Source organism: Rhinolophus ferrumequinum, chromosome 3, assembly GCF_004115265.2.
Source record: "Rhinolophus ferrumequinum isolate MPI-CBG mRhiFer1 chromosome 3, mRhiFer1_v1.p, whole genome shotgun sequence".
Lineage (NCBI taxonomy): Eukaryota > Metazoa > Chordata > Mammalia > Chiroptera > Rhinolophidae > Rhinolophus > Rhinolophus ferrumequinum.
The window spans coordinates 69,242,141-69,268,990 of record NC_046286.1 but is presented as its reverse complement, the minus strand read 5'-3'; the positions used below and the strand labels follow the sequence as shown (position 1 = coordinate 69,268,990).

General features: G+C 35.6%; 1 protein-coding gene across 15 annotated transcripts in view; it reads left to right on the top strand.

Annotated features, from left to right (window-relative positions):
- FAM184A (family with sequence similarity 184 member A) overlaps window positions 1-26,850 on the top strand; it is a 98,931-nt gene that overhangs the window by 45,058 nt on the left and 27,023 nt on the right. For 9 of the 15 annotated variants that reach the window (XM_033103357.1, XM_033103359.1, XM_033103354.1 and 6 more), the window contains 5 exons: window positions 170-292; window positions 10,492-10,653; window positions 13,685-13,806; window positions 14,275-14,425; window positions 23,872-23,913. In XM_033103357.1, coding sequence (XP_032959248.1) covers window positions 170-292; window positions 10,492-10,653; window positions 13,685-13,806; window positions 14,275-14,425; window positions 23,872-23,913 — 600 coding nt within the window. The remainder of the gene's footprint in view (window positions 1-169; window positions 293-10,491; window positions 10,654-13,684; window positions 13,807-14,274; window positions 14,426-23,871; window positions 23,914-26,850) is intronic. The other 6 variants (XM_033103360.1, XM_033103358.1, XM_033103364.1 and 3 more) reach the window with 2 other exon arrangements.

The following is a 26,850-nucleotide window of genomic DNA, read 5'->3' as shown; positions in this document are numbered from 1 at the left end:
CCCTAGGATTAATTAGATTTACTATTAATTCTGGCATTATTAATTACAAGTAAGGCTAATTTGAAAGGTAAAGTATCAAAATATAAACAGAATAGTCTTTTTTGTGGAGTCTTTGAAGTATACAATATTTGAAATTTTGTTAATTTTTAAAAAAATTCTTTTTCCTAAGGAATTGGAGGAACAATATAAAAAGGAGAAACTAAACCTGGAAGAGGATAAAAATGAGCTTCAACAAGAGCTAGAAAACCTGAAGAAAGAATTGGAAGACAAGCTGAATATAGCCAATCAAGAGGCAAGAATTCTTTAGACCAATCACCTGTGTTAGTCTTAATGATAAGATCTAATTTGGTAACATTGTATAAGTAGGTGAGCCTCAGTGAAGAAGGTAAGATCTAGAGTAAAAATAATCCAAAAAAGATGCTGAGTTATTCACAGTACATTAGTTATGTCTCACCAGGTAAAATTTTACTACCGAAAACATTAGACGGAGGTGCTTTTGGAGGGAAAAGCAGAAGAAAGGAGAACATTGCTGTATAGGAAAGAAAACAAAGGAGGTTTTTCTCTACACTTTTGGAAACATTGTCTTTATATTCACCACTCTGTATCTCCATTTGGAAAGGACTTTACAAGTTCTAGATCATGACATCTAAAATAATTTTAAATTTCTATACAAAAATAGTATGTTTAGCCCAGGAAAGTCTAAGAATAAAATATAAGAAAAATGTTATAAACCAAAATGTGAATAAAATAAGTGTAAAGACAATTTAAAATGACAATACTCTGTGTCCCATACCTGTCTCTCTTTTGCCCTGCTTCAGCTATGCCCCTGAACCACCGTGCTCTTTTCCTTTCATTCCGGTTCATCCTTCCTGTAGATTGTAGAGTGATCTTCCTAAAAGAAGTTCTTGTCTTGACACTTCTTGTCTTGTCAGCTTTTCCTACCCCACTAGCGTCATCTCCCCAACAATCTGTAAGGCCTGCTTTCTCATCACTCTGCCTCTGCTCACAGAAACCACACCGAAACACATGAATCCCCTGTGCAAGCTAATCATTTGGATTCAGTATTCTTTAATTATATTCAAACATTTATCCAGAGAAGGTATCATTTGGGAATGATAGAGAGTTCGGATTGTTATTGATATTATTAGCTCAGCCTCTCTTCTGCTGTCCAAGTTAATCTACCACTGGCTCCATATTTGCATACCTCTCTCGGCAGAACACAATCTTTGTAGTTGTGATGTCCCACTCTCATTAGAAGGCAGTTTAGTGACTGACCATCAGTGTTTCTCATACAGTCCTCTGGAATTCTACTCTCAATTCCAAATGGCTTAAGTATTCATCAAGCCTACATACAATAATCTCACTGAGCAGAGTTCTAATAAATATGTAATTGATTTTCCTTTTTGATACATTCACAAGTTAGCACCGTGGCAAAGTTTTGGTGCCTGCAGGTTAGAATAGCTCCCCAAGAATCTTCTTGGTTCATCTCTCCATGTGCACTTACCTGCCCTTCCTTCAGCCCAGGACATCTTTGTCTTGTTCTGCTTCAGAGATAATAAGCTTCTTGATTTGTTTCCTGCTCTTAAAGTGAAGGATATCAGTATTTCACGGTTAATTATGATGTTTCTCTAAAGTTTTGTTTTATAAATGATCTTTATTAGTTTTAGGAAATTTTCTCCTACTTCTAGTTTCCTAATTTAAAAAATATCACAAATTGATGTTGATTTTTCTGCCTCTATTGAGATTATACTTTTTTAAATTTGTTAATGTGGTACCTTATATTTAATCGATTTTCTAAGTTACATCAAAGTTGGATTTCTAGCATAAGTCCTAATTAGTCATGAAGTATTAGATATATCTTTTTATATAATACTAGATTCAGTTTCTTAATATTCATTTTTGGATTTTTGAGCCTAGGTTTAGGTAAGATTGTAATTTTCCTTTTTTACACCATCCTTTTCTGATTTTGGAATTAGGTTTTACTAGTCTCATAAAATGAAGTAGGACTCATTCCCTTTTCTGTTCTCTGGAAGAGTTGTGTGAGATTGAAATGCTTTTTAACCTTAATTGCTCTGGGTAGAAATCGTGGTTTTTATGAAAGACATTTTTGAAACTTCTTAAGGCTAGTATTGTACCTTGCACATGAAAGAAATTTAATGATCTGGGTGCATCCAGTTGTTTAATGTAATGTAGTCTGTGTGCCTGTTTATTAAACTGAGATTTAAGCCATTTTCTTCAAGAATTCTGTATTCTTTTTGACTTTTATGTTCTTGGTCAGTTATGAAAAACTTGTAATGGTGGATTTGTTTGTTCTTAGTCTGTCAATTTTTGCTTTGTATGTTTAGAGGCTTTGTTGTGTACGTACAAATATAAAATTGTTGTAGCTACTTAATGAATCATACTTTTTTGGCTTAGTTTGTTTTGTCTGATATTGTATAACCAGCTTTCCTTTAGTTTGATATGACTGGTGTATCTTTTTCCATATATTGACTTTCTGTTTTTCTGCATTCTTATGTTTATGTGTGCCTCTTGCCAACCACATATAGCTACATTTAAAAAAAAAAAACTAGTCTGACGTTTTTGCCTTTTAAATAGAAGAGTTTATTCCATTTTCATTTATTGGCTGAGAAGTAGAAATACCGATGGAAAGACAGAAGGAAAGAATTAGGGATACTTCATAAGCAGAGCAGTTGTTTTAGGAAAAAAAAAATTAAAGAATGTACTATCTTCATAAGTTGATGGACCTTGATATCAACCCTTACACGTGATACAGCTTTAATATATAAATATGTCAAGTATGGATTTAGATGATAAATTGATGATTGCCAGAATCATAATAGGATATTAAGGGAAGCTAGTGAGTCTAAAATCTTAGGTGGAGGATAACCCTGTTTTCCTATGAAATGTTATTTGAGATCACCTTCAAAGACAAAATACTAGACTGAATGGCCAATAAATCTGACTATTATGGTCTTTTTAAATGTTCTTACAACATTTAAGTTGTAGATTTTCTTCTGGACATAAACTTTTTAAATACGTATATACCCTGTTTCCCCAAAAATATGACCTAGTTGGATAATCAGCTCTAATGCCACTTTTGGAGCAAAAATTATGCCAGTTCTCATATTAATTTTTGTTCCAAAAGGCTCATTAGAGCTGATTGTCCGGCTAGGTCTTATATTCGGGGAAAAACGGTATATATTTCAGTACTTTGTTAAAATGTTTAGATTTATTATCAAATGTTATATTACAGTTGATATTCTCTCTGACACATGGTAGCAGATCAGTAAATATTTGTGAATGAAATATATGTTGAGTGCGTGAAACTAAATCAACTTCCTATAAATAGAGTATTAGTTTTCTATTGCTATGTGACAAATTATCACAAAACTTAGTGGCTTAAAATAACACGTTTATTATCTCACAATTTTGTGGGTCAGAAGTCCAAGTATGGGTTAGCTGGATCCTCTGCTCAGGATTTCACAAGGCTAAAATCAAGATGACAGCCAAGGCTGCAGTCCCATGTGAGTTGCAGGGTTTTCTTTCCAGCTTATTGGTTTTGGTCAGAATTCATTTCCTTGTGGCTATATGACTGAGGTCCCTCCCCATTTTCTTACTAGGTGTTAGCCAGAAACTGCTCTCAGCTCCTAGAAGCCCTCCTCAAGCCCTTGCTACATGGCTGCCTCCTTTCATAACATAGCAGTTTACTCTTTCAATGCTAGCAGGAAAACCTCTGTGGCTGCAAATTTCTCTCACTTCTGTTAGGCGCTTACCTGATTAGGTCAGGCTCAACCAGAATAGTCTCCCTTTTAATTAAAGTCAACTACTCAAGCAGTGATTGAGTCTTTAACTCTATTCTGGGATCTGTAATTACATCATTCAGAGTTACTGGTAGGTACTAAAATTTCTGAGTGTTGCTGTTTATGAAGTTAATAAAAAAAAAAAAAACAAGTAAGAATATGAGGAATGTTTTTAAAATTCCTGATTTTCTCATGGCATTTAAAATATGTATGTGCATTTTAATCCAGTTATAATCTACTCAGAAGTGTTATGGTACTTGATTTACAAAACTTTATTCCATGTAATATTTTCATTTATTAACTTTGTCTACATGTTATGGTAGTCATTTAAAATACTCATAGTGTGTCATCATATGTCTTTACCATAGCTGTTGAGCATTTAATGTTTTAAAATTTTTTGTTATAAATAGTTATAATTTCAAGGAGTTTCCCCTCTTACTTAAGGGCAGGGGACTATCATGCAAAGACCTTGGTCAGAGTAGCAAGGTGGGGTTTTCCAAAAGCCTGTTTTGTGTCCTGATCACTGACCAAAGCTCATTTCAGCCGTGGGCCCGAGACCCTAAGGAGCCAGGGGTATTAGAAAGGCCTTCTCTCAACCCTGCTTATCAGGGTTTTGTTTTTACTGGTAAGTGGGTAAATTATCAGGTCTATACATACTTTTATTCCTTTAAAAAATTGTCTTTTTGTCTATCTCTTACCCTAAATTAAATTAATGGGCCATAGAGTAGAAATAATTTTATAGCTCATTATTTATTACTTGATTGGTCTCCAGAAAAATTGGAACTATAGAATCCAGTAACATCAGTAACAATTTGCATATTTTTATGACTTAGTAAACATTTATTGACTGCATGGTATCTCTTAGGTAGTAGGGGTAGTTTGACAAAATGTCAAGGAACTCATAATTTTAAGTGGCTGTTATGATACAGTGATAAATATATTTTTAGAGTCCAGAAGAAGATCTCTGATTATAAGGGTTCATAAAAGCTCTGGAGAACATGATATTGGAGAATTAAAAAATGTGATATAAATGATGGTCTTTGAAAGGCAGGTGTAATATATAATAGTAATAATGAAAGATAATATAGGTATGAGAGATAATGTAAGTCCAGTCATATTGTTCACTGAGTTGTAGTGTCTCAGTGAACCATAGAAAGTTCAATATCAGTGTCCCAGGGTCTCAATCTCAGCACTATTGACAATTTTGAGCCAGGTAATCCTTTAGGATGTTTAGTAATATCCCTGGCCTCTACACACTACATGCCAATAGTGTACACCATCCCTTCCTCTCTAGTTGTAACAACCAAAAATGTCTCCAGACACTGTCTCTGGAGGCAAAATTGATCCTGGTTGAGAACTCTTGCACTTGACCATAGGATACATATGGGCCTTACCAAAAGACGTGGAAGAAAGGAAAGTTGAAGCTAAATGGTAACGTACTCTTCTGACAAAGACTTACTTTGGAATTTATCCTGATGTGATAGCAACAGAGTAGCAATTACCACATTATCAGATGATAGTAGAAAAAAACTTACTCTGGTGGCAGTAGGAGGATGAGTTGTGTGGGGAGGGGATTGGTAATTAGAGTTGGATAGATGACTTAAGATACTATTACATTAGTATAGGCAAGGGATGATTAGCCTCCTGAGTAAGAAAGTAAAACTGGGAGTAGAGAGGATTATTCAAAGACAAAATTTATAGGACTTGATATAATGAGTGGTAGAAAGTGACTCAAGTATTTGGACAGATAATGATGCCACTATTAGAATCCAAGATAGGAAGACAGGAGGAAAAATACATCGGGATGGCAAGACATTGAGTTGTGTGGATATGCTGACTTTGAGGTGATTGCAAGACATCTAGGCTGGAACTAAGAGAGTTCAAGATTGGAGCTAAAGATTAAGCAGCCCTCGAAGCCATTGAAATAGAAGATCTCACCCAAGGGTAGCTGATGAGAATGGATCACTGATAAAGAGGGCCACCAATATTGATTTTATAGAGCCAGGGAAAGAGATTGAGGAGAAATCAGAAGCATCAGAACAAGGATTAAGGATATCAGGAGACCAGGACAGCAGATACTACTTATAAGAGGGCGAATGGCCTTACAGTGTTATACAGTGCTTAGAAGTCAGAGAAGGAAGCCTGAAAATGTTGTGCAATCAACAGTTTTCTGAGGCCTTTCCTACAGTTGCAACAGAAAAGGAGGATACAGCTAGAGTTAGTAGGTCTAATCTGAATCACAATGGATGCTCTTTTAAGACTATGTAACTAGAAGAGGAGAGGAAAGTGAGGTTAGATTCCTTCTTTAAACTTGTACCAAAAAAGTTCCACATGGACGAAGGATTAAAATGTAATATCGAATCATGACTATTAATATAAATAAAATATGAAAATACAGATGACAAACCTTAGGACGAAGAAGGCCTTTGGAAGCATGATGGCAAAGTCATGAATTAAAAACACAATATTTGACCCTTTTCACGAACATGGCGCCGAAAGCAAAGAAGAAAGCCCCTGACACCCCCAAAGCCGAGCAAAGCCTTTGAAGACAAAGCAGTGCTGAAAGGCGTCCACAACCCCAAAAAAAGAAGATCCACACATCACTCACCTTCCGAAGGCCCAGATATTCCTGGGAAGAGCGCCCCCAGGAGAAACAAGCTTGACCATTATGCCATCAGCAAGTTCCCCTAAGTACTGAGTCAGCCATGAAGAAGATAGAAGACAATATACTTGTGTTTATTGTGGATGAATGTCAAGGCCGACAAGCACCAGATCCAACAGGCTGTGAAGAAGCTCTATGACATTGACGTGGCCAAGGTCAGCACCCTGATCAGGCCTGATGGAGAAAAGAAGACGTATGTTGGACTGGCTCCTGCCTATGGTGTGTTGTATATTGCCAACAAAATTGGGATCATCTAAACTGAGTCCAGCTGACTATTTCTAAATATAAATTATTTTCACTAAAAAAAAACAAAACCCACAGAATATTTGTATTGTTAAAGCTAAAATTTCTGTATATTGAAACATACCATAAATAAAATTATGAGAGGAACAATTGGGAGGGGAGGAGTAAGTGATTAGCAGATTATGAATAACAAAAATTAATGTCTTTAATACCTTAAGAGTGTATAAAACAAGAAAAATAAGACACCCTAATTATTTTTAATAGGCTAAAGAAGAACATGAAAAAATTTTAACATCACTGTAATATAGAAACTGGAAATAAAATCAATGAGATTCTATTTCTAGTACCATAAAACTAACAATGATAAAATTAAGCGAGGCCATGAAGTGTTGATAATGGTAAAGAAATAAGCACTCAAAGGAATATAAAATTGTACAAATTTCCTGGAAAGGAATTTAGCAGCATGTATAAAAGCCTTAAGATGGGCATGTCCTTTGATTCAGCAGTTTCATTTCTGTGTACTTAACCTAAGCAAATAATTATAGATTGCTGATGAAATTTCAGCACTGTTTATAGTAGAAGCAATTTAGAAATGCATTTCCACAGAACTCTGTCTGCCTAGAGGAAGAGAAATCTTTTTCTAATTCACACATAAGCTTCTTTGCTCCTCTTTCCATGTTCTGGGGCTGCTACCAGAGCTGAAGGGATTACCTTTTTCTGCTTAGAGGTGTCATGTGGCCTAGCAGCCACCCCGGTACAATACAAGGTTAAGAAATTGAGGGTCATTTTAGGACTTAAATACCTAAATATTGAGATGAAAAGAGATTTTATTTCTTCTTTATTACTGGTAAGACTATATATGAACTTTTTCTGGTATTGACTCATTCATTTATTCAATAAATATTGAATAGCTATGAGGTACCAAAGCATTGTGTTAGGCATTATGGTTATAGTGGTGAATAAGTAAGATACGGTCCCTATTATTCTGGAGAGACACATAGGGAAACCAGTAATTACAAGTCTGACGCATATTACAAAACGGTGATAGGTAATTAATGGGTTTGTCAGAAGAACAAACTGCGGAAAGCTTATGCAAAGGCCCTGAGGCCTGAAAAGTTTCTGGGAATTGGAGGGATGCCAGTGTAGGCGGAGAGCTATGGCGACTATAATATTTATTTAGTTCTTACTATGTCCCAGGCATTGTTTTATATAGTCTTTCCTAAGTCCTCAAAATTTATGTAACTTGCCAAAGTCACATAATAAGGGGCTAGAGCCAGAATTCCAATCCAGGTGGTATGATTTCAGAACTCATTTCCTAACCACCCTTCCTCCCAATGAGTGTAAAGCCCAGGATGGTGAAGAGTTCTCAAGTTAAGTCTGGAGAGAGACAGGAGCTGTGCTGTAGAGGCCTTGGAAGTCCCACAAACGTTTTTGGATGTTATCCTAAAATGGGAAATATTTGGAAGATGCTCAGGAAAATAAGTGGATGCTTGCTTGGGGGCAGGACTTATGTTCATGTCCATATTTGTACTTTATTAAAAAACGACTGTGTTGCAAGGGAATGGATAAGAGAAGAACAAGCATGGATAGATGTTCCTGGAGAAAGTTTCTACTTCTGCATTCCCTCAGTATGTACGTTCTCAAGGGTAATCTGAGTACTGATCTCTGTTGAAAATCATGATAGAAATCCCAACTCAAACTGTCCTATAGAAATTTATTGAATCAAATAACTCAATGGTAATGTTAACATCAGACAACCTTATTGGTTTACATTTGGATAAATCATTTCAGTCTTGGAGATTGGTTTGAAGCCCTACTGAGATCAATAGGGAAGCAGGGTGGATTCCCCAGATTACAAAAAGAGATTTTGATATTGGGAGACAACAGATGTGTTCTACACATACTCATTTTTATTACATTTTAGAAAACAAACTTTAATCTGTTATTTTTATCACTTGTTATTTACTTATTTAATTGGGCAGAATTTTAAAGTTTTTGCCTAAACAAACATATTTGTTGTCTCTAGATTCTTAGTTTCTTGAATAGACCCTCTCTTTAATTATTTATATAGTAACCAATCCTGTTCTTTGTAAGTTTTTTCATGTATTGCATTTGTACATGTAACTCTCATTTATCAGAAAATTTTCTGGTTTGTGGAAGAAAATTCTTCTCGCTGTTGATAAATTTGGGTGTCCTTTCCTTGTTGATCGGTACCTAATATTTATATGTTGCTTTCTAGTTGAACAATCTGTTCCCATATATCCTTGAACTTAGTTATTATAATAACTCTGTGAGGTAGGTCTTATTACTCCTCTTTTACAGAGACAGACCTAGAACTTGAAACTAGATTTTCTGCTGAGTTCAATACTCTTTCAAGTCTGTTATAGCCGCTTTCCTTACATGCATCCGTTCACTACCATAATACACATTTATGGCAAGTAAGAGCAACGCAAAAAGTAGAGAAGATACAAGCAAGCAATATAGAATAGAAAAAGGGGACATAAACACAGTGACAGAGAACATTTTAAAACATGTAAATGAAATGAATACTACATACAGATATGCCAGTAAATTTTTAAAATTAGGAAAAAGATATCTTTGTATGAAAATTTAAATGTCTAAACGGACTCAAAGTAGTTAAACAACCTTACCACACCAGTTATAACCATGAAAGAAATGAACTAGTCCAACATATATCCACAGAGGTAACTATGCCCGGAGGAATTTAATGGATGAACGTTACTACATTTTCAAGAAACAGGTAAATCTTTACTATGAAAATATTTCGCAACGCAAAGAAGATGGGAAGCTCCCCAGCTCCCCAGCTCACGTTTTGAGGTTGCCATCCTTTTAAAGATATTAACAAGATCAAATGCTACCATCACCAGAATTGTTCAGCATGTACATATATAGTATCAGCATATATTTGCATGGAAAGGAGACAGGAAGGCCACATGTGTAGGGAGGTGGGACATGGGGAGAGGAGGGAATCATGGGTTTGAGGGGGCTGAAGAAGAATGGTCATAGTTTTCTTTGTGATGCCTGTATTTACAGTGAGAAACATTCAGGTATTTGTAAATTACCAGTTTTAATTTTTGTAGTTTCAATAGGCTTGGCAGTTATATAAAAATGTAATTTTTACTTTATAGTATTTTTCTAGGTGACTTAAAGTACTTCATTTACTGATTTTAGTTCTCGTAATTTGAGGGTATGGATCTGCTTCTTTAACAAATTACCTGTTAGCTCCTAATTTCAAGAGTGTATAAATTCAACTCAACTATTTCACGTGGCAACATTTTTATGGAAACGTGGAAATCGCAGCTTACTCTATGATACATTTCCGAGTTTATCAATATTGACCTAAATCTGTCAACTTTATAAATAGCAGAACTGGGCTCAAATGAAATATGAGTGATTCAATTTTAAAGAGTAGTTTAAAAGTATTTTTATAAAAAAAAATTTTTTTCCTCAATCTTTATGTAATCTTGCATCAATTCCTTTTTATAGGTATTTGATTATATGATAGAACCAGGAATTCTTTTTGTTAAACCAGAAGCTTGAGGTATATCCCTTTATTTACATGGTTGTCATGAAAAAGGAAAATCATAAAGTCTTTTCAAAAAAACAACCGAAGAAGGCCATCATGATTATTTGAGTACTTCTTACAAATTCATCAAGAAAGATCCATTCAGTAAAATTACAACTAAAGACTTTCAGAAAACAAATGTGACTTGTTACTGACTACAGTGAGGTTAGGTGTATTAAAAGTACTTTGTTTACTTGCAGATTGGCTGTCTCCAAAATCTGGTAAAGAAAAGCGAGCAAGGTCTGGGCTCTGCGGAAGGACTCATTGCTAGTCTTCAGGACTCCCAAGAAAGACTTCAGAATGAGCTTGACTTGACTAAAAGCAGGCTTAAGGAGACAAAGGATGCTCTGTTAAATGTTGAGGTAATTTCATAATCTTGCTATAATCCAGACATCAACAAAGTAAAACTATAATTTAGTCACTTTGTTTAAATGTTATTGTAAACATTACATTGCATCTCGTAATTAGTATATGAGTTTCCTACGACTGCCTTAACAAAGTACCTCAAACTGGATGGCTTAAGACAGCAGGAATTTATTCTCTCACAGTTCTAGAAGCTGAAAGTCCAAAACCAAGGTGTTGTCAAGGCCATTCTCCCTCTTAAACCTCTAAGGGAGGCTCCTTCCTTGCCTTTTCCAGCCCATGATAGTCCCAGGCATTCCTTGTATTGTGGCAGCGTAATTTCAGTCTCTTTCTCTGTCTTTACATTCTTCCCGTGTCCTCACATCTTATAAGGACACCAGTCCTATTGGATTACGGGCTGACCCTACTCCAGTAGGACCTCATCTTAACTAATTATATCTGCCCTGACCCTATTTCCAAATAAGGTCATATTCTGAGGTGCTAAGGGATTAAGACTGCCACATATGTTTTGGGGACACAATTCAACACGTAATAATTAGTATGCACAGTTCTTTTACTGGTAAGAGTTGGAACTCTCATGTATAGCAACTAAGTGATTCTCTGTGACTACAAATTTCAGAAAGGCTTTGTCTTCCCCCTTCCATTCTCAAGGAGCAGAACAAATATTTAGACTGCCTTAGACAGTAGAGAAAAGAATCCACAAATCTAGGGAAATAGTAGCCAGGGACCTTTCTTTTTTTTCGGAGAGGTGATTTAGAGTGTGGGCTTTGACGTCACATTGGTTGGGTGTGAATTCGGGACCCACCACTCATTGTGTAGCTTCTGGCATATTACTTATTCTAAGCCTCAATTTCCTCATTTGAACAGTGCAGGAGGGGTGGGGGATAATAATATACTTCACACCACTCTTGTAATAATTAAATGAGGTAAAACATTTACAGCACAGTGCTTAGTAAAATAGTGAGCACTCAGTAAATGTGGCCTTTTGGTTAATATTTCAAATTTTCTTTTTTTAGCTTAGGATTGATGATATTTCAAAAGTATGTAAACAAGAAACTTTAGTACTTTTAGCTTGTGTATGGTGCATATATATAATTCTACTTATATTTTTATCTAAGGTATAATTATATATATATATATAAAACTTTGAATATTAATTACATTCTACTTTTAAATTCTGTGGCAAAATAAACATATTCTTTGCTTTTCTTTGAATCTTCTTTTCCTTCTGTTTACCTTTCCCTAGTGGCTATGTGACATGAGTGTTAATATGTAACAAGGAATAGGTTAGAATTAGAGTTAGTATATAGTATAACACACAACTTGGTATATATAATTTTGGTGATAGCAAGCATATTGATTATAACCTCAATGTTAGCATTTTATGGCATAAAGCTAAATAAACTGTATTAAGAGATGTTTTTTCCATTGTCAAAAATAATAGGAAAATTATATCTTAAGGTAGTAAATATGGTGACAGAAATTATTGGGCATCATGGTGATCGTTTTGTAAGGTATATAAATGTTGAATCACTATGTTGTACTCCTGAAACTAATATAACTATACTTCAATAAAAATATAAGGTTGTATAAATGTATTTAAAAATCAACAGTTGAGATATTTCTAACGAATGTTGATAGAATATAAATTGCTTTGAAATGGTACCATGTTTTGATATGGTGCTATGTCCCTTGCTTGGCTACACACCTATTTCCTGCCTTCAGGGCATTTTATCCTGGTTGCCTTTCCCCCGCCACTTCCCGATCCTGGCACTGAAAATTAAACTTATAGATTCATTTTGAGTTCTTTAAAGTCCTTGCTCATAGTTACATTGTTCTTTCATCAAATAGTAGAACATAATAAAAATTTTCAGCAAAACTCTATCAACTGTTCATTTTCTGTTGCTGCTGGACAGTTTTAATTGAGAAAATATATGTGCTGCATCAGTTTACCACAACTTTGGGTAAGTTCCTTAAGAGCAAGTGTTTTGTTTTTTGTTTTTTTAAATCTCTTTTCCCACCCCAATAATGTCTAATAAAGTGCATGGTATTCAGTAAAAGAAACACACTTACGTAATTCTGTTCCATTTAATGCTAGCTTTGGTGGAAAAAGTAGTTCTTAGAGGCAGAGTACTTAGTGAAAAAAACAGTTGGCTAAGATGGCCGAATTCAGTTTTCAGTACTTACTGCTTAATAGCGAGGTCAGCAATGTAGAATGGCAATTTCTACATTGACTTGCTTCTTTCCCATTAATCTGGGATATGCCCCTCAACAACTGCTACAACACATGACGTTAGCAAGTGGGTGATCCAGACAGAGTCATTGTGATAACAGAAGGAAGGACCGTCATCTGTTCTTCTCTTGTACCCTAAGAATAGCTACACTGCTGTCAGGGACTGATGGTTGCCAGTGTTGTCCAGAAAAGGTCACCTCCAGCCCCAAGCTCCAGAGCGCCACTTGATTTATGCTAATCTGGCAGGATTTCATATATATCATATCATGTTACCATAACACTAAATACATGGACCAACACTAAACACATGGACCACTGGCTTCAAGTTGTATAATAAAAACATTCAGTAGCCTAAACTTCTCATAAGTATTTTAATCACAGTAGCTATAATGCTTAAGCTTTGAATAAACAGCATACTTTTGAATATGAATATGAATGAATTTGAATAACATGTCTATGCAATGTGTGTACATGTGAAGATAATTGAATAATGGATACCCGTGACATGGAACGTTTGGTTACGATTATTAATTATGTTGATTTTAAACTATTTAAAATAATTTTTTAAATTATAATCCTTAATAATAGACAATTTACAGAAGGGCGTTTAAGATATAAAATGTGTACCATGTATTTTATTGTTAGAAAAATCTCAAGTAACTGTCATAGATAGCACTATTAATTATTGTGCTGTAAGAATTTAAAAGTTATAGTACAAGCATTCTGCTTATTTGAAATTACCAGCAGTGATTTTATTTTTGAAGACTAGTGTCCGTTGAAAAGCTTTTGTTCTTCAGGGTGAACTAGAACAAGAAAGGCAACAGCATGAAGAAACACTTGTCTCCATGAAAGAAGAAGAGAAGCTCAGAGTGGACAGAATGGCTCATGACTTAGAAATAAAATGGACCGAAAATCTTAGGTACATTCCTTTTTTTAACTTTGTAATGTAATCTTATCAATACAGATATACAGAAAATGTTTTACTATTCTATGACTTACATTGTCTTACTGTTAAAGACGTAGTAGCAGTATTTTTAATGAACTTTTCCCATGATTAGAAGCAGAGAACTTGGAGTTTTTTTCCTGCTTGAATACAGATTACTTTTTTCTGATTTCATTTCCTTGAATATAAAACAGGCCCAGTACTAACCGGAAGTCAGAAGACTTGTTTGTTCTAGTACCTCTTCCGCCATTGATAAATTGATAAACCTGTGATCTTGGGTTAATTATCAATTTACTTTACAGTCCCTAACTATAAAATCAACTTATTCTGAGTTGACTTTTGAGGAGGATTAATTAAATGCTTAGGAAACATGTAAACAATTATACTACAGTTATTAAGAAAAACAATTATCTTTACAAATTAAATGCATTTGTTTTATTTTAGACAGGAGTGTTCTAAACTTCGTGAAGAGTTAAGGCTTCAACATGAAGAGGACAAGAAGTCAGCAATGTCTCAACTTTTGCAGTTAAAGGAACGAGAGAAAAATGCAGCCAGGGATTCATGGCAGAAGAAAGTAGAAGATCTCTTAAGCCAGGTAATTAATTAATAGTCTACTTTATGAAGTTTCATTTTCCTTGACTTTCTTTAGCTAGGGAAGTATTATAAACCTGTGTGTTAATTCACTGTATTTTGTTATTTTTTCATAGGACAAACTTGAAAAAATTTTTTTGAAGATCTAATTGGCTTTAAGTGATTCATGAATTGGGCAGCATCCCATCTATCAACTAGAAGGGTGCTCCCTAAAATTTTTAAAATGTATAAAATCAAGGAGACATTTATAAACTTCTGAATTGTGCTAACTAATTATGTTATACATATAGTCCTAAATATTAAGAAAAATACACAGTTTTTTGGTTTAATATTTGAACTGAACACATTAAAGATTTTAAATTTAAAAATTACTTGCTTTTTGAAAGTATAAAATCTGTTTTTCAAGCCATTAGATATCATTTGGGCAACAGATGGTAAAATTGATTAATTATATCCTAATTGCCTAAAACCACTACCAGAAGTGAGCAATTTACTTCCTTCTCACCAATAGGATATTGCCTGTTATGCTTCAAAATGACATAAACAAAAGGTGGTGGTATTCCTAATTTTGTCTTCTTATGTCATGCCTGCTTATTTCCAGAGCATTTATCACTATAATTAAAAGAATTTGCACATTTTCACTCATTTACACAACTTCTACATTTATGAATTCTTAGCATTCTTCTGCAAAGCCAGTAATTAAATAAGACTGACTGCATGAGTCACCAGATGATAAGCCAGTGCAGAACTTGGACAAGAAGGAGCTCAGTAATTTAGTGCTAGAAATCCACCATTATCTTTCTACTTGTGATCATGATGTACTTCCGAATAAACAGGATTGACGTTTTCTTAGATAACTTGTTACATAGGTACATACATGTAGTGTCTTTCAAGAGTAGTAGGTACCTGCCAGTCAGGGTCTGGTATTTCATAATAATTTATAATGTTACTGAAAAAGGAATATACATACGTGTGTGTGTGTGTGTGTATGCTTTTGTGAATAAATTTGAAACTCAGACAAAAGTAAGAATAAGGAAACAACAACTGTCACTAGAGGTTGGGCACCACTTAGGCACCTAGAAGGGTAGGTTTTACTGGATAGAGTGGTGCTGCTTCCGATTTTCAGTACCTAGGAAGATTTAACTAGTTCAATTGTATGACAATGAAAAATGTCCCTAAAGGTTTGCCTTGTTTTTCAATCAGAAAGAATTGAACTTAGATATTTTTTTACTGGATTTGGCACCGTCAAGAGGGCCCACCACTTCTCCTACCCATTTTCTATTAAATTATTTTATTCATTATTCTTTGATCTGTCTTGTATTCAATTGTCAGATTTCATCCATGCTTCTCTCTTCTTTCAATTTTTCTTCCTTCTTTCCTCCCTTCCTTCTTTCCTTCCTTCCTTCCTTCTTTCTTTTTCTCTTTCTTTCTTTTCTTTCTTTCTTTCTTTTTTTTTCTTTCTTTTTTTTTCTTTCTTTCTTTCTTTCTTTCTTTTTTTTGTCTCTTCTTCATCGTTCATTGCTGAGAGGACATAATGCTTTGCATCTTATTCTAGTTTTATGTATTATAAAATAATTTATTATATATTGGCTCCAATTTTTGCCAGCTTTACAGAAAGAATTTTTAAATCAGTTTTCATGCAGATTAACCATAACTATCAAGATAGCCAAGAGTTAATTGCCCACAAAGGCAAAACTATTCTGTGCTGCTCTGGCATCAGGCCATTTCCAAAAATTTCATCTTCCCCTCTCCCCACTTCTCAAACGTATAGGGCACACACATCACTGTAGATAAACTGGATGGAGCATTTGCACTTCATCATTGTCTGCACCTGAAGAAAGTTCAGAAAATAACTGAGTGACGGATTCACATTAAAGTAAATGTCGGTATTCTGTTAGAAAGATTTCACTCTTTCCAGATGTATGAGGTGACAAAAAATTGTAGCAGCACGAGCAGTCTTTTTAATGGAACTTCGTAATGGACAAAGGACTCCTCCTTCTAGACCCTTTGGATCTTGTTCTCATGACTCTCTTCAATGGATTCCTAGAGCCTGTGCTCTGACATCTGCGCTACTACTTTCCACTAGCTTGACTTGTGCTAAACCCCATTCTTCACACCCTCCACCCCCAGCCCTCACCCCTACAACCATTTCACTCTACTCACTGCTGTGGCCTCACTCATCCCTCTTAGCCCCAGCACTGCCAGCACTGCTCTGCACTTAGGGAAAGCAGACCTGGCTTGGGGGCTCCTTTTTAAAGGAGTAAAAGCAGGAAATATAATTTGAACCGCCAGGGCTTAGGCAGAAACATATATTATAAAAGATATCAGAGGATCTGCATTTTCACGTATTTGGACTACTTCTCAGTGAAGTGAACACGAATCTGTTGTTTTGCCTTAGCTTACCTGTATTTTATCCTACTTAGAGCAAAGAAGAAATAATACATGACACAACTTTTACCCTCCATGAATTTTACTTAATAGGAGGAAGATATGTATACAGATGCCTACAAGAAATGTCACAGTGCAGTAAATGACTACATAAACGACCTGGTCATTGTGTACTGTGGGAGGTGTGGTGTGCTGGAGCAGGCTCCTACCAGACCTCAGCTGCCGGCTGAGCAATCTTTCCAAGTCTGTATTCAGGGACATCATGCTGGTGGTTTGCAGTCATCTGTGGTGGGGGTATTTACTGCACAGATATCAGCAAATGCTACAGATCAGGGCTTTGCTTTTCAGAGAGCTATTAAACATTCATCAACAACATCCCACTGGGCAGACTAGAGTAGAGAAAGTAATATAGCCAGTGGATTGGGAAAGATTTCATTGTGGAGATTAGTGTTAGTGTGACTCTTGAATAAGGTGAAGGATGAACACAAATATTTTTATTCATTCAATAAACATTTTGTTCAATAAACTCTTATTCCCTAGACATATGAGGAATACAGAAAAACAAGAGGTGAGGGCAGATGGGGAGACAGGTCTTTGTGAAACATTTTGACTTCCAGGCTTAGGGTCCAAACTTTACTCAATAAGCTCTAAAATTCTGCTAAAGGTTTATGGATAAGGTAATAACATGCTGAGAATTTTATTTTAGGAAGCTTAATGTGACTGTGATTCTGAAGTGAGGATGACATGGAGACACTCAAAATAAATATCCAAACTATAGTGTCTGAAACGGAGCTCTTGAGTACACACCACGCCCCATCCATCACCACTCAACCTGAGCCAGACGGCTCCTAGAGGCTGCTGTCCATTTACTGCTCGGCCATCTCTGATGCTCTTTCACACTGTACTGTTAACTCAACAGCACGTCCTGCTACTCCACCTTCAAAGTGCATCCAGGATCTGTCCATTTCTTCCTCCACTGCCATCCTTGTCCAAGCCACTTGCAGTTCTCTCCTGCACTGCTATTGGAATCGACATGTGGTCTCTCTGCTTCTACCCTCACCCACCTACAAATTATTTCCAGCCAGCCAAAGTGAGGCTCTTGAAATACTAAGTTAGATCATGTTCCTCTCCTGCTTCACACCTTCCGGGGGCTTCCTATCACCTTTAGAATGCAATCCACCTCTTCTATGGCTCGCAGTAGCCTCAGGATTTGGCCTCTGGCTACATTGCCTGCATCATCTCTGCCCTTCTCTCCCTTCTTTCGTCCAGTCGTGCTGGACTACTTGGAACACACCAAGCAAGCTCTGTGCATCTCAGGCCTTTGCACCTGAATCCGACTTTCCCAGATCTACAGGGCTTGTGCCTTCACTTTGTTCAGTACTCAGGTCAAATCTTAACTCTCCAAAGAGATCTTCCTTGATCACTTTCTCTAAAATAACACCCTCCATCATTCTCTGTCCCACATTCTGCTTTGTGTTTCTTCAAAACATTTATTATTACATGGCATCTTACTGATTCTCTTCCCTACTAGAATGTAGTTCCCTGAGAGCTGGATCTTTATCTGTATTGTTCATCGCTGCATCCCCAGCAGCTTAAACTGTGCCTGGCACATAGTCAGCACTCAATAGTTGTTGAATAGAGTGAACAAAACCAGGGCACAGCGACCAAAGAGGAAATTGAAGGGTCTGAATCCCTTCCCTGGAAGTTAAGAGAGCAGGAAATTAGGTAGAACAAACATCAGAGATCCAGCCTGAACCCTCGAAAGAGAGATGACTGGGGTAAGGAAAAGGGAAGTCAAAAGAAAAGTGAAAAGAAAGAGCATATGGAGAAAAGAGAAAAGCTACCTAAGAAAGAGAGTAAGAACAAGACGTATGACCTCAGTTTTGCTTGCTCAGAAAATGTGGAATAGAATAAAAGTCTACCAAAAACCAGCCAACATCCATCATTATTCCTCATTCTTCCTACTTCAGTTCCTGGATTCAAAGTTAATTTGCAGTATTTTCCTGAGTAAATATGGAAATTTGTTTTTAATTTCTCTTTAGTCAAAAAAATTAATGACATAGTTACTTCAACTATATTGTATTCTCTTTTATCAGACCTATGTTGTTGGGATGCTTCCTCTTGAGGTTTTATTTTCTTTTAAGATAAACAGTACTAAACTGTTTTCTGAATTAACTTGCAATTCTAAAAATATATAATTTTCTTTTCCCTACCAAAATCTGCCTTTTTAGAATTTAAGTCTATCTGGTTCTTAAATTGACATGTTCAGGAGAGGAGAGTGAAGAGATAGAATAATGAAATCTATAGCGAGCTTTAAAAGAGATGTTTTAAATATTGGATAGTTATTAATGTGTACTGAGCATGTGTCTGTTTTGCAAAATACTATGGTAAGATCTGTGATGAAATGCAGAAGAACACTTTGTGCCTTCAGAGGTGCTGGGGCCCAGAATACACCTGAAAATACTTAGGAACATCTAGATAGCATTGTAGTAACAAATCAACTTAATTATTTCTATTTCACATGATAACATACTAAAAATTAAAATATTTTGTATCTTAAAAAGGATTCAATGGACATATGATTACCAAGTTATTTAAGACTCTCTGAGGAAAGTGTTATGAGTTACCTGCTGCATTAGCCTGTCTCCACCTTAAGTTCATTTATATGCCTGCTATTACTGCTTTATGTATGGAATAATTGTTTGTGACTTCTTCTCTTTTTTGCTTCAAGAGAATTGTTAAAGCTCTGACTCCCACTTCTAAATCTTACGTTTGTGGGTTGCTTTTCTCTAGTTATTAGCATACTTGAAATTAATGGTAGAAATAGACTTTACATAATTTACCTTAAGAAATTATAGTACTGTAGATTAAATATTGCATTTTGAAATATTTTATTAAATTTTAACCTATTTTACTTGAATTGCGATGTAAGATTAGTATATACATTGTTTCAAGGAAGTTATAATTTAGTAAATGACATCCCTTTTGTTAGTAACAAGGATTTTATTTTATCTTTTGATATTTGATGACATTTTGACATCTGTCAGAAATTTAGTGCTTCTGATATGTCAGGCACTGTCCCCCACCAGTAATGCGATCATAATGATCTTGGCCTTCCCAGTGCTGACAAGGCATAAAGGAAGGCAAATAGAAGTAACATTGTGACACATTAATTCATTACAACCTTTGCACCCAAGGATGTGTACCATGGGGACCTACCATAGTCTGAGAACTTGGGGCAGGCTTTTCTGAGTGTGGAATCTTTTACCTGAGACCTGAAAGAGAAGCAGGAGTCAGGCTGGGAGAAGGAGAGAGGGAATATATGCAAAGGCCCTCAGGAAGTCAGTCCCCAAACACCTTTCTTAGTCCTGGAAGGTAGTGGGCCAGGAAGCGGGGGAGGCAGTCAGGGTCAGATCACACGGGACCTTGTTTGGCTTGTTGGGACTTTATCCAAAGAACAATGAGGAGCTATTGATGAAAGGTTTTAATTGGGAGCAAAGAATATTCAAATATTGTAATTTCAAATGTCTGGCTGGAGTATGGAGAAGAGATAAGAGTGAGACAGTACAGGTGCCATTCAATGAATATTGCTTCCTTCTTGGCTTCTTTCTTCCTTTTCCAGATTAATATTTTCTGGACAAATTTTAGTATATTTAATATACTCATTAATTCATTTCTTTGAGAGGATACATTTTTAAGTCTTAGAATCTGTTGGCTTTTCTCTAGGATTTCTGCACGATATGTATTTTTTCTATATAACTTATTTATTTTTAGTTATCTAGAATTTTCTCTTTTCTTCTGTAATTATGGGGGGAGGAGAGAAGTAAGGTAGAGAATAGCAAAAACTAACTCAATAATAAAAATCCATATCATTCATTAACAAACATTTATATAATAAACATTTATTGACCATTTTCTCTGTGCTAGGTACCAAATTATGAATTACATGCAAAATATGAATAAGACAGGGCCCTCATCCTCTAAAAGCTTGTAATTCAGTGGATTTCAAATGTTATATACCAATACATTGGCAGATTGCAAATGTGTAAAACATCATCCTGGTTTCTAAGTGAGTAAACTGAGGTTTAGAACAATGAGATTACTCCTAAGAACGTAGGTTTCTTATGTACAAAGCTTTAAATTTCTAATTAATTCCAGCAGATTTTTTAGTTATTTTTCATTTTCTTCCTCACTTATCTGAAAGTCTGATTATGTTCATCCTTCAAGAACAGAAATCCTGAAACACATTCAGTAAGCTTTCTACGCTTCTATGTTGAAGTATCTGAGTATTATCAGCTGTGAAGATCTCTTGAGCTCCTTTTCACTCATCTCAAAAACTAACAAGAAGGTTAAGATGCTTTAAAATAAAAAAGATTATTATACAGGACATCGGTTTTTCTTAACCTGGATCTTCATCATGTAGAATGCTTGCCAAACAATATTTTTGCAGATAGGTTTTTAATTTATCTGTCTGTCTTTAAAGCAGACGCTGACTAGGCGGAGGAGGAATCTCACGCAGTCTTGTGGCTCAGCTACCATTTATATGTCAGTGGTATCCAAAGTTAAATCTCCAACCTCGTCTTCTTCCCCGGACCTCACAATCACTCAGTTGGCTAATAGGCATCTCAAACTTAGCATGTCGGACCCAGAAGTATTGATTCACACTCTGCATCCCCCATCCCAACATCTTCACTTCTTGGCACTGCTTGTTGCTTTAAACAAAAAATAGTCATCCTTGATTTATCTTTCCTTTACCTCTCCTGTAATCTGTCAAGCCTGTTTATTCTACCACCAAAAACATACCCCTGCTCCATCTGCTTCCATTTTCCTTGATAACACTAGTGGAAGCCACTATTATAATGGCCTCTTATCTAACCTCCCCAATTTCACTTTTACTCAAAATGATCTTTTATGATGTAAATCATCAGATCATGCCTTTCCCCTGCTGAAAATTCTCAGGGCACCCCATTGCATTAAGGCTCTTATTCTGACTCCTTCATTGTCTGTGCGACCTTACGCCATCTCGCCCCTGCAGTTGTCTCCCATCTCATTTCAGCCTCGCAAACATCCTCCTGACACACATATGTCCAGGCACTGCCAGTTCACTTCCACCTCAGGGTCATTGTGCTGATCCATTTGCGCAGAAGCTCTTTCCCCAAGGTCATCTCATTTTGTGGCTGGCTTCTGTATTGATTCCCAGTTTATATGTCACTTTTTCAAAAGATCTTTCCTCACCATCAACCCAGCGTCACCTCCAGTCATTTCCTATCACAGCAACCTTTTTTTTAAATCATTATATTTATCACAGACTTTTGCTTATTTGTTTTTTGTATGTTTGTTTTACTATCTTATTCAACTCTATCTCACTGTACACTCACAATATTTCTTGGAATATAGTAGTAGTACTCTAATTAAATATTTTTAAATGAAAAAAAATCTTCATTTATGTATTAACCAACAGTGGTGTTGCCACCCAACATCACTAGTTGTACTTTTCCTAATTGCCATAGCTAGGTCTGTGACGCAAGTCACCCCAGGTCATTGCTTAGAGACCATGCCTTTTGGTTTAGATACTTCCCTGGCCTGCTGTGGTATGTTGACAGAGTTCGTGACCATGAGTTTAGATTCCAAATGTTCAAATATATTTCTATTGTATAAAGTCTAAAATCCCTATGGGGTAGACCTGGCATGCCACTCTCTGCTCTATCATATCGATTAGCTTTTAATTAGTTCTGGAATCTTCAATAGCGTATATATTTTTGTATGATGTTACCTTATAGAGTAAAAAATAAAATCTACTTCATAAGTAAATGCCATACATTTTAGATTAACTTGTAGTATAATACTAGGATATCGGTTCTGAAAACTGCAAAGAAGCAAAAAAATACTACTAAAAATCCCTCAGATTTTCTTAAGTTTTGTGAAGTCTGGAGAAGTTGTGTCTCATTAGTATATAAAGACTATTAATAGTTTGAGAAAGGATAAGGAAAAAAGTAAAAATAAAATTAATGTAGCTAATATGTATAAAAGTGTGAGAAAGTTTAAATTGAGAAGTTATGGAGTAATTAAATAGAATCTTTTTTTCTCAACCTATTTTTCCAACTCTAGTAAACTCAATCCTAGAGTATGTTAGTCTAAATTATTAGTAAAAAATTGCTTACCAAATAAAAACTGGCTTTAGTTTATGACACAGCAAGGAATAATCATATTATGGAAAAAAGGTAACTGTGTTCTGTCTAAAAATTTGATTATTGTCCAAAGCAAAAACTATTTTACAGGAACTTTTCTGTTTATATTAGTAATATAAGTTAAATATTATTTTGCATTTTTGGAGGACAAAAAGATGAAGTAATTGAAAAGGAAATCACATTTTCCCCCCATTTTGGGGGGAGGCAGAGTGCCTAGTGGTTTTTCTAGTAGTTTATCACTCAAAATTTCAATGAACTTCTGAAAAAAAAAAATCTTAGATCAAAATAAGTTTCCCAAACATGTCCTAGAAAATAAGATTGAAAAGATATGAAAGCCTCTCTTCTTTCCTTCCCCCAGTACTAAACTAGGTTATTATTAAATCTTCACATTTTCAGTGATTAGCTCTTATTTATTTTTGGTCCCAAAATTACGTAGTTAATCAAGTTAGTGATTCAGTTCTCATTTGCCCATTTCTCTTAAGAGAAATCCTTCATGAACCTACACCAATACTGAGTGTAATGCTTTGAAGCACTATGTTGTAGATTTCTGGAAAGAATTTAGAACAGTAATATTCCTTCTCAGTCCTTCAATAACCATCATCTGATTTATATGTACTAGCCTTTGGTGTTTTTGCATAGGTAAGTCGCCAGCCCATAATCGTCACACACTGTTTTAAGGGAGTACAGATAATTTAGACTGTATGTCTTAAATTTCTTTTTGTCTAATTTCTTTCTCAGAACTGTTTTCAACTTATTTTTTCTTGCTCATATTATAATTAATGTTCTGTGTTTTACTCTCCCTTCTTATCCCTCTTTCTTTCACTTAGTTGATTTCTGAATGTTTCCCTTTATTCCTGTGATCTTTTCTTCATAGCGGCACTCTCTGGGTGAAGCTTTGCATAAATCTATCAACAATGTAAGTGAGCGGCACTTACAATTTGTACACAAGGGCATGTTGCACTTTTGATTTTGCATAAACATCATCACTGCTTTAAAGCTTTAACTTACGATATAAAACAATACACTTTGGCAGTCAGTAAAATATGTTTTGTATATGGATAATAAAAGCTTTTTTCAGCCATTCATTTGTGTATGTGCATACATCTACCACATTATATTAATAAGCATATATTTATTATAAAGCCAAGCAAGATTTTACATCTCAAACATAAAATTTGTTATTTTAATTTAATGTTTATTTTGAAAGATACAGTAATATTTTTGAAAAACTATTAACTATTTGACACTCATAGAATTGAAAATAAATGTAAATGTGTTTCTTCTTTAGTTAAACTAGTTTAGTTTTTAGGAAAATGGTATCAATAGACCTCTTTATTTAAAAGGATTAGAGATGGGGTGGCCAGTTAGCTCACTTGATTAGAGCATGGTGCTGGTAACACCAAGGTTGCCGTTATAGATAAATAGATTAGATAGATTAGATAGATAGATAGATAGATAGATAGATAGATAGATAGATAGATGATAGATAGACAGATAGATAGATAGATGGATTAGACAGTTGTGAAGGTTCATGAGATTCAGAATATGTTTTACATTATAATTATTGAAAGATTTAAAGTGAAGTGGAGTAAAACCCTTTCCTAAGAATGAGCAAAGCTATTGTTTCTTGTGTAAACTCAAATATGCAGAAATTAAGCTTCAAAGTGATGTCCCATTTAAATAATGATTAAAAATTATTTTGGTGTTTAGAGAAAAAATGAGATTTATTTTCATATCCAACCCATACCCAATTTGTTGTTTAAAATAAGATAACAGATAGCTGAACATCTTTGAATATTTTTCTTGATAGCTGAGGGCAGAGATGAGCAAACTTTTTCTGTAAAAAGGACCAGAGAGTAAATACTTCTGGCCTTGCGGGCCATGCACTTTCTGTGGTAGCTGCCAGCTTCTGCTGCTGCCCTGTAAAAGCAGGCACAGACAATATGTAAACGAATCCATGGGGCTGTGTCCCAGTAAAACTTAATTTACAAAAACAGGCTGTAGTCTGCCAATTCCTATACTAGAAGAGTCAAAGCTTTGATACTAGAGATTTCCTGAGAAATTTTCATACTTCCGGAGTGAAACTATCTCCTCATACCTCCCTAATTTCTTTCCACTAAGCAAGAAAAGAAAGATTTTGTCTACCTTTCATATTCAACTTTGCTTTCTACATAAAAAATAATTAGAAACACACAAATGCATTTAATACCGTTATCTTTCATATATTTAAAAATAAGCAACAAAGATAATTATCTTAATGTTGATGAAATAAGGCTATATTTGGAAATTCATTTTAACAGTCACACAGAACATTGTTAAGAATTTGGCCTTTATTACTGCATTATTGATCCAGACTTTTTTTTTTTTTAAGATTTTTTTATTGGGGAAGAGGAACAGGACTTTATTGGGGAACGGTGTGTACTTCCAGGACTTTTTCCAAGTCAAGTTGTTGTCCTTTCAATTTTAGTTGTGGAGTGCGCAGCTCAGCTCCAGGTCTAGTTGCCATCGTTAGTTGCGGGGGCGCAGCCTACCATCCCTTGTGGGAGTTGAACCGGCAACCTTGTGGTTGAGAGGATGCGCTCCAACCAACTGAGCCATCAGGGAGCTCAGCGGCAGCTCAGCTCAAGGTGCCAGGTGCTGTGTTCAATCTTAGTTGCAGGGGGCAGAGCCCACCATCCCTTGCGGGAGTTGAGGAGTCGAATTGGCAACCTTGTGGTTGAGAGCCTGCGCTTCAACCAGCTGAGCCATCTGGCACTGGCCCATGTGGGAATCGAACCGGCAGCCTCGGTGTTAGGAGCACGGAGCTCCAACCGCCTGAGCCACTGGGCCGGCCCTGATCCAGGCATTTTGACGTATGTGCTAATTGGGATAGTAAAGAACCCAAGTTAGATATGATTATTGTCAAAATTAATGGAATTGTACTTCAGAATATTTGTGACAACATAGTCACTTTTTTCTTAATAGTTACAAATGAAAAGGTGTTCATTAAAATAAAAACATCCTTATTGAAGTTAAATATGTTAGTAACTAGAATGAGAATGCTTTGATTCATCTCTTACAGAAAAAGTAAAAGGGGCTGGGAACACAGTGAGATCCCCATTAATTAATTCTCTTTTGTAACATCGTAGCCACTGAGGATGAACTCTTCACTGTGTCATCATCCAAACAAAATATGACCTGTCAGAGTGTTGCTCAGCAGTGTGGTCACCTACCCACCCCCTCCTCACATTTTTACCCAGCCTTCTATGCAAGAAGCTTCCACCATGAACTGTCTTGTTCTAAAAAACACGTGATTATTGATACCTCTGTTCTTTATAAAAGCTTTCTAATTTTTTTCACCTGAGAATGAGAGAATAATTGGGAACATATTCCAGAAATATCTTAAGAACATTAAGCAGGTATTATTGTGGTTCTTAATTCAGTTTATAGGTATTCTTAGAAAATACCAAAAACTTACGAACAATTCAGAATTGCTCTTACTCAATATTTGTAATAGTAAAACTAGGTGAGACAATCTAAATTTCCATCTGGAAGGGGTAAAGTAATTTATAGTGTATTGTATTTTGGCATTATGTCTGTTAAGATGCTTTTGGCTATAAGCAGAACATCCAGTTAACAATGGCTTAAGCTGTCAGCATATTTAGCTAAGAACTCAGGTTTTTTCTGAACTTCTGCTTTGTCATGCTCAATGTCTTAACTTTTGACCTTTAGTCTGTCATGTCATAGTTGCAACATGGCTGCTTCAGCTCTAGCTATCATGTTCTTGAACAACTGTGCTAATGCAAGAGGCTTTCCTTAAGTGTTTTTTACTTTTCTCAGGAAATAAAATCTTTCCCCCCAAATCCCCCTCATA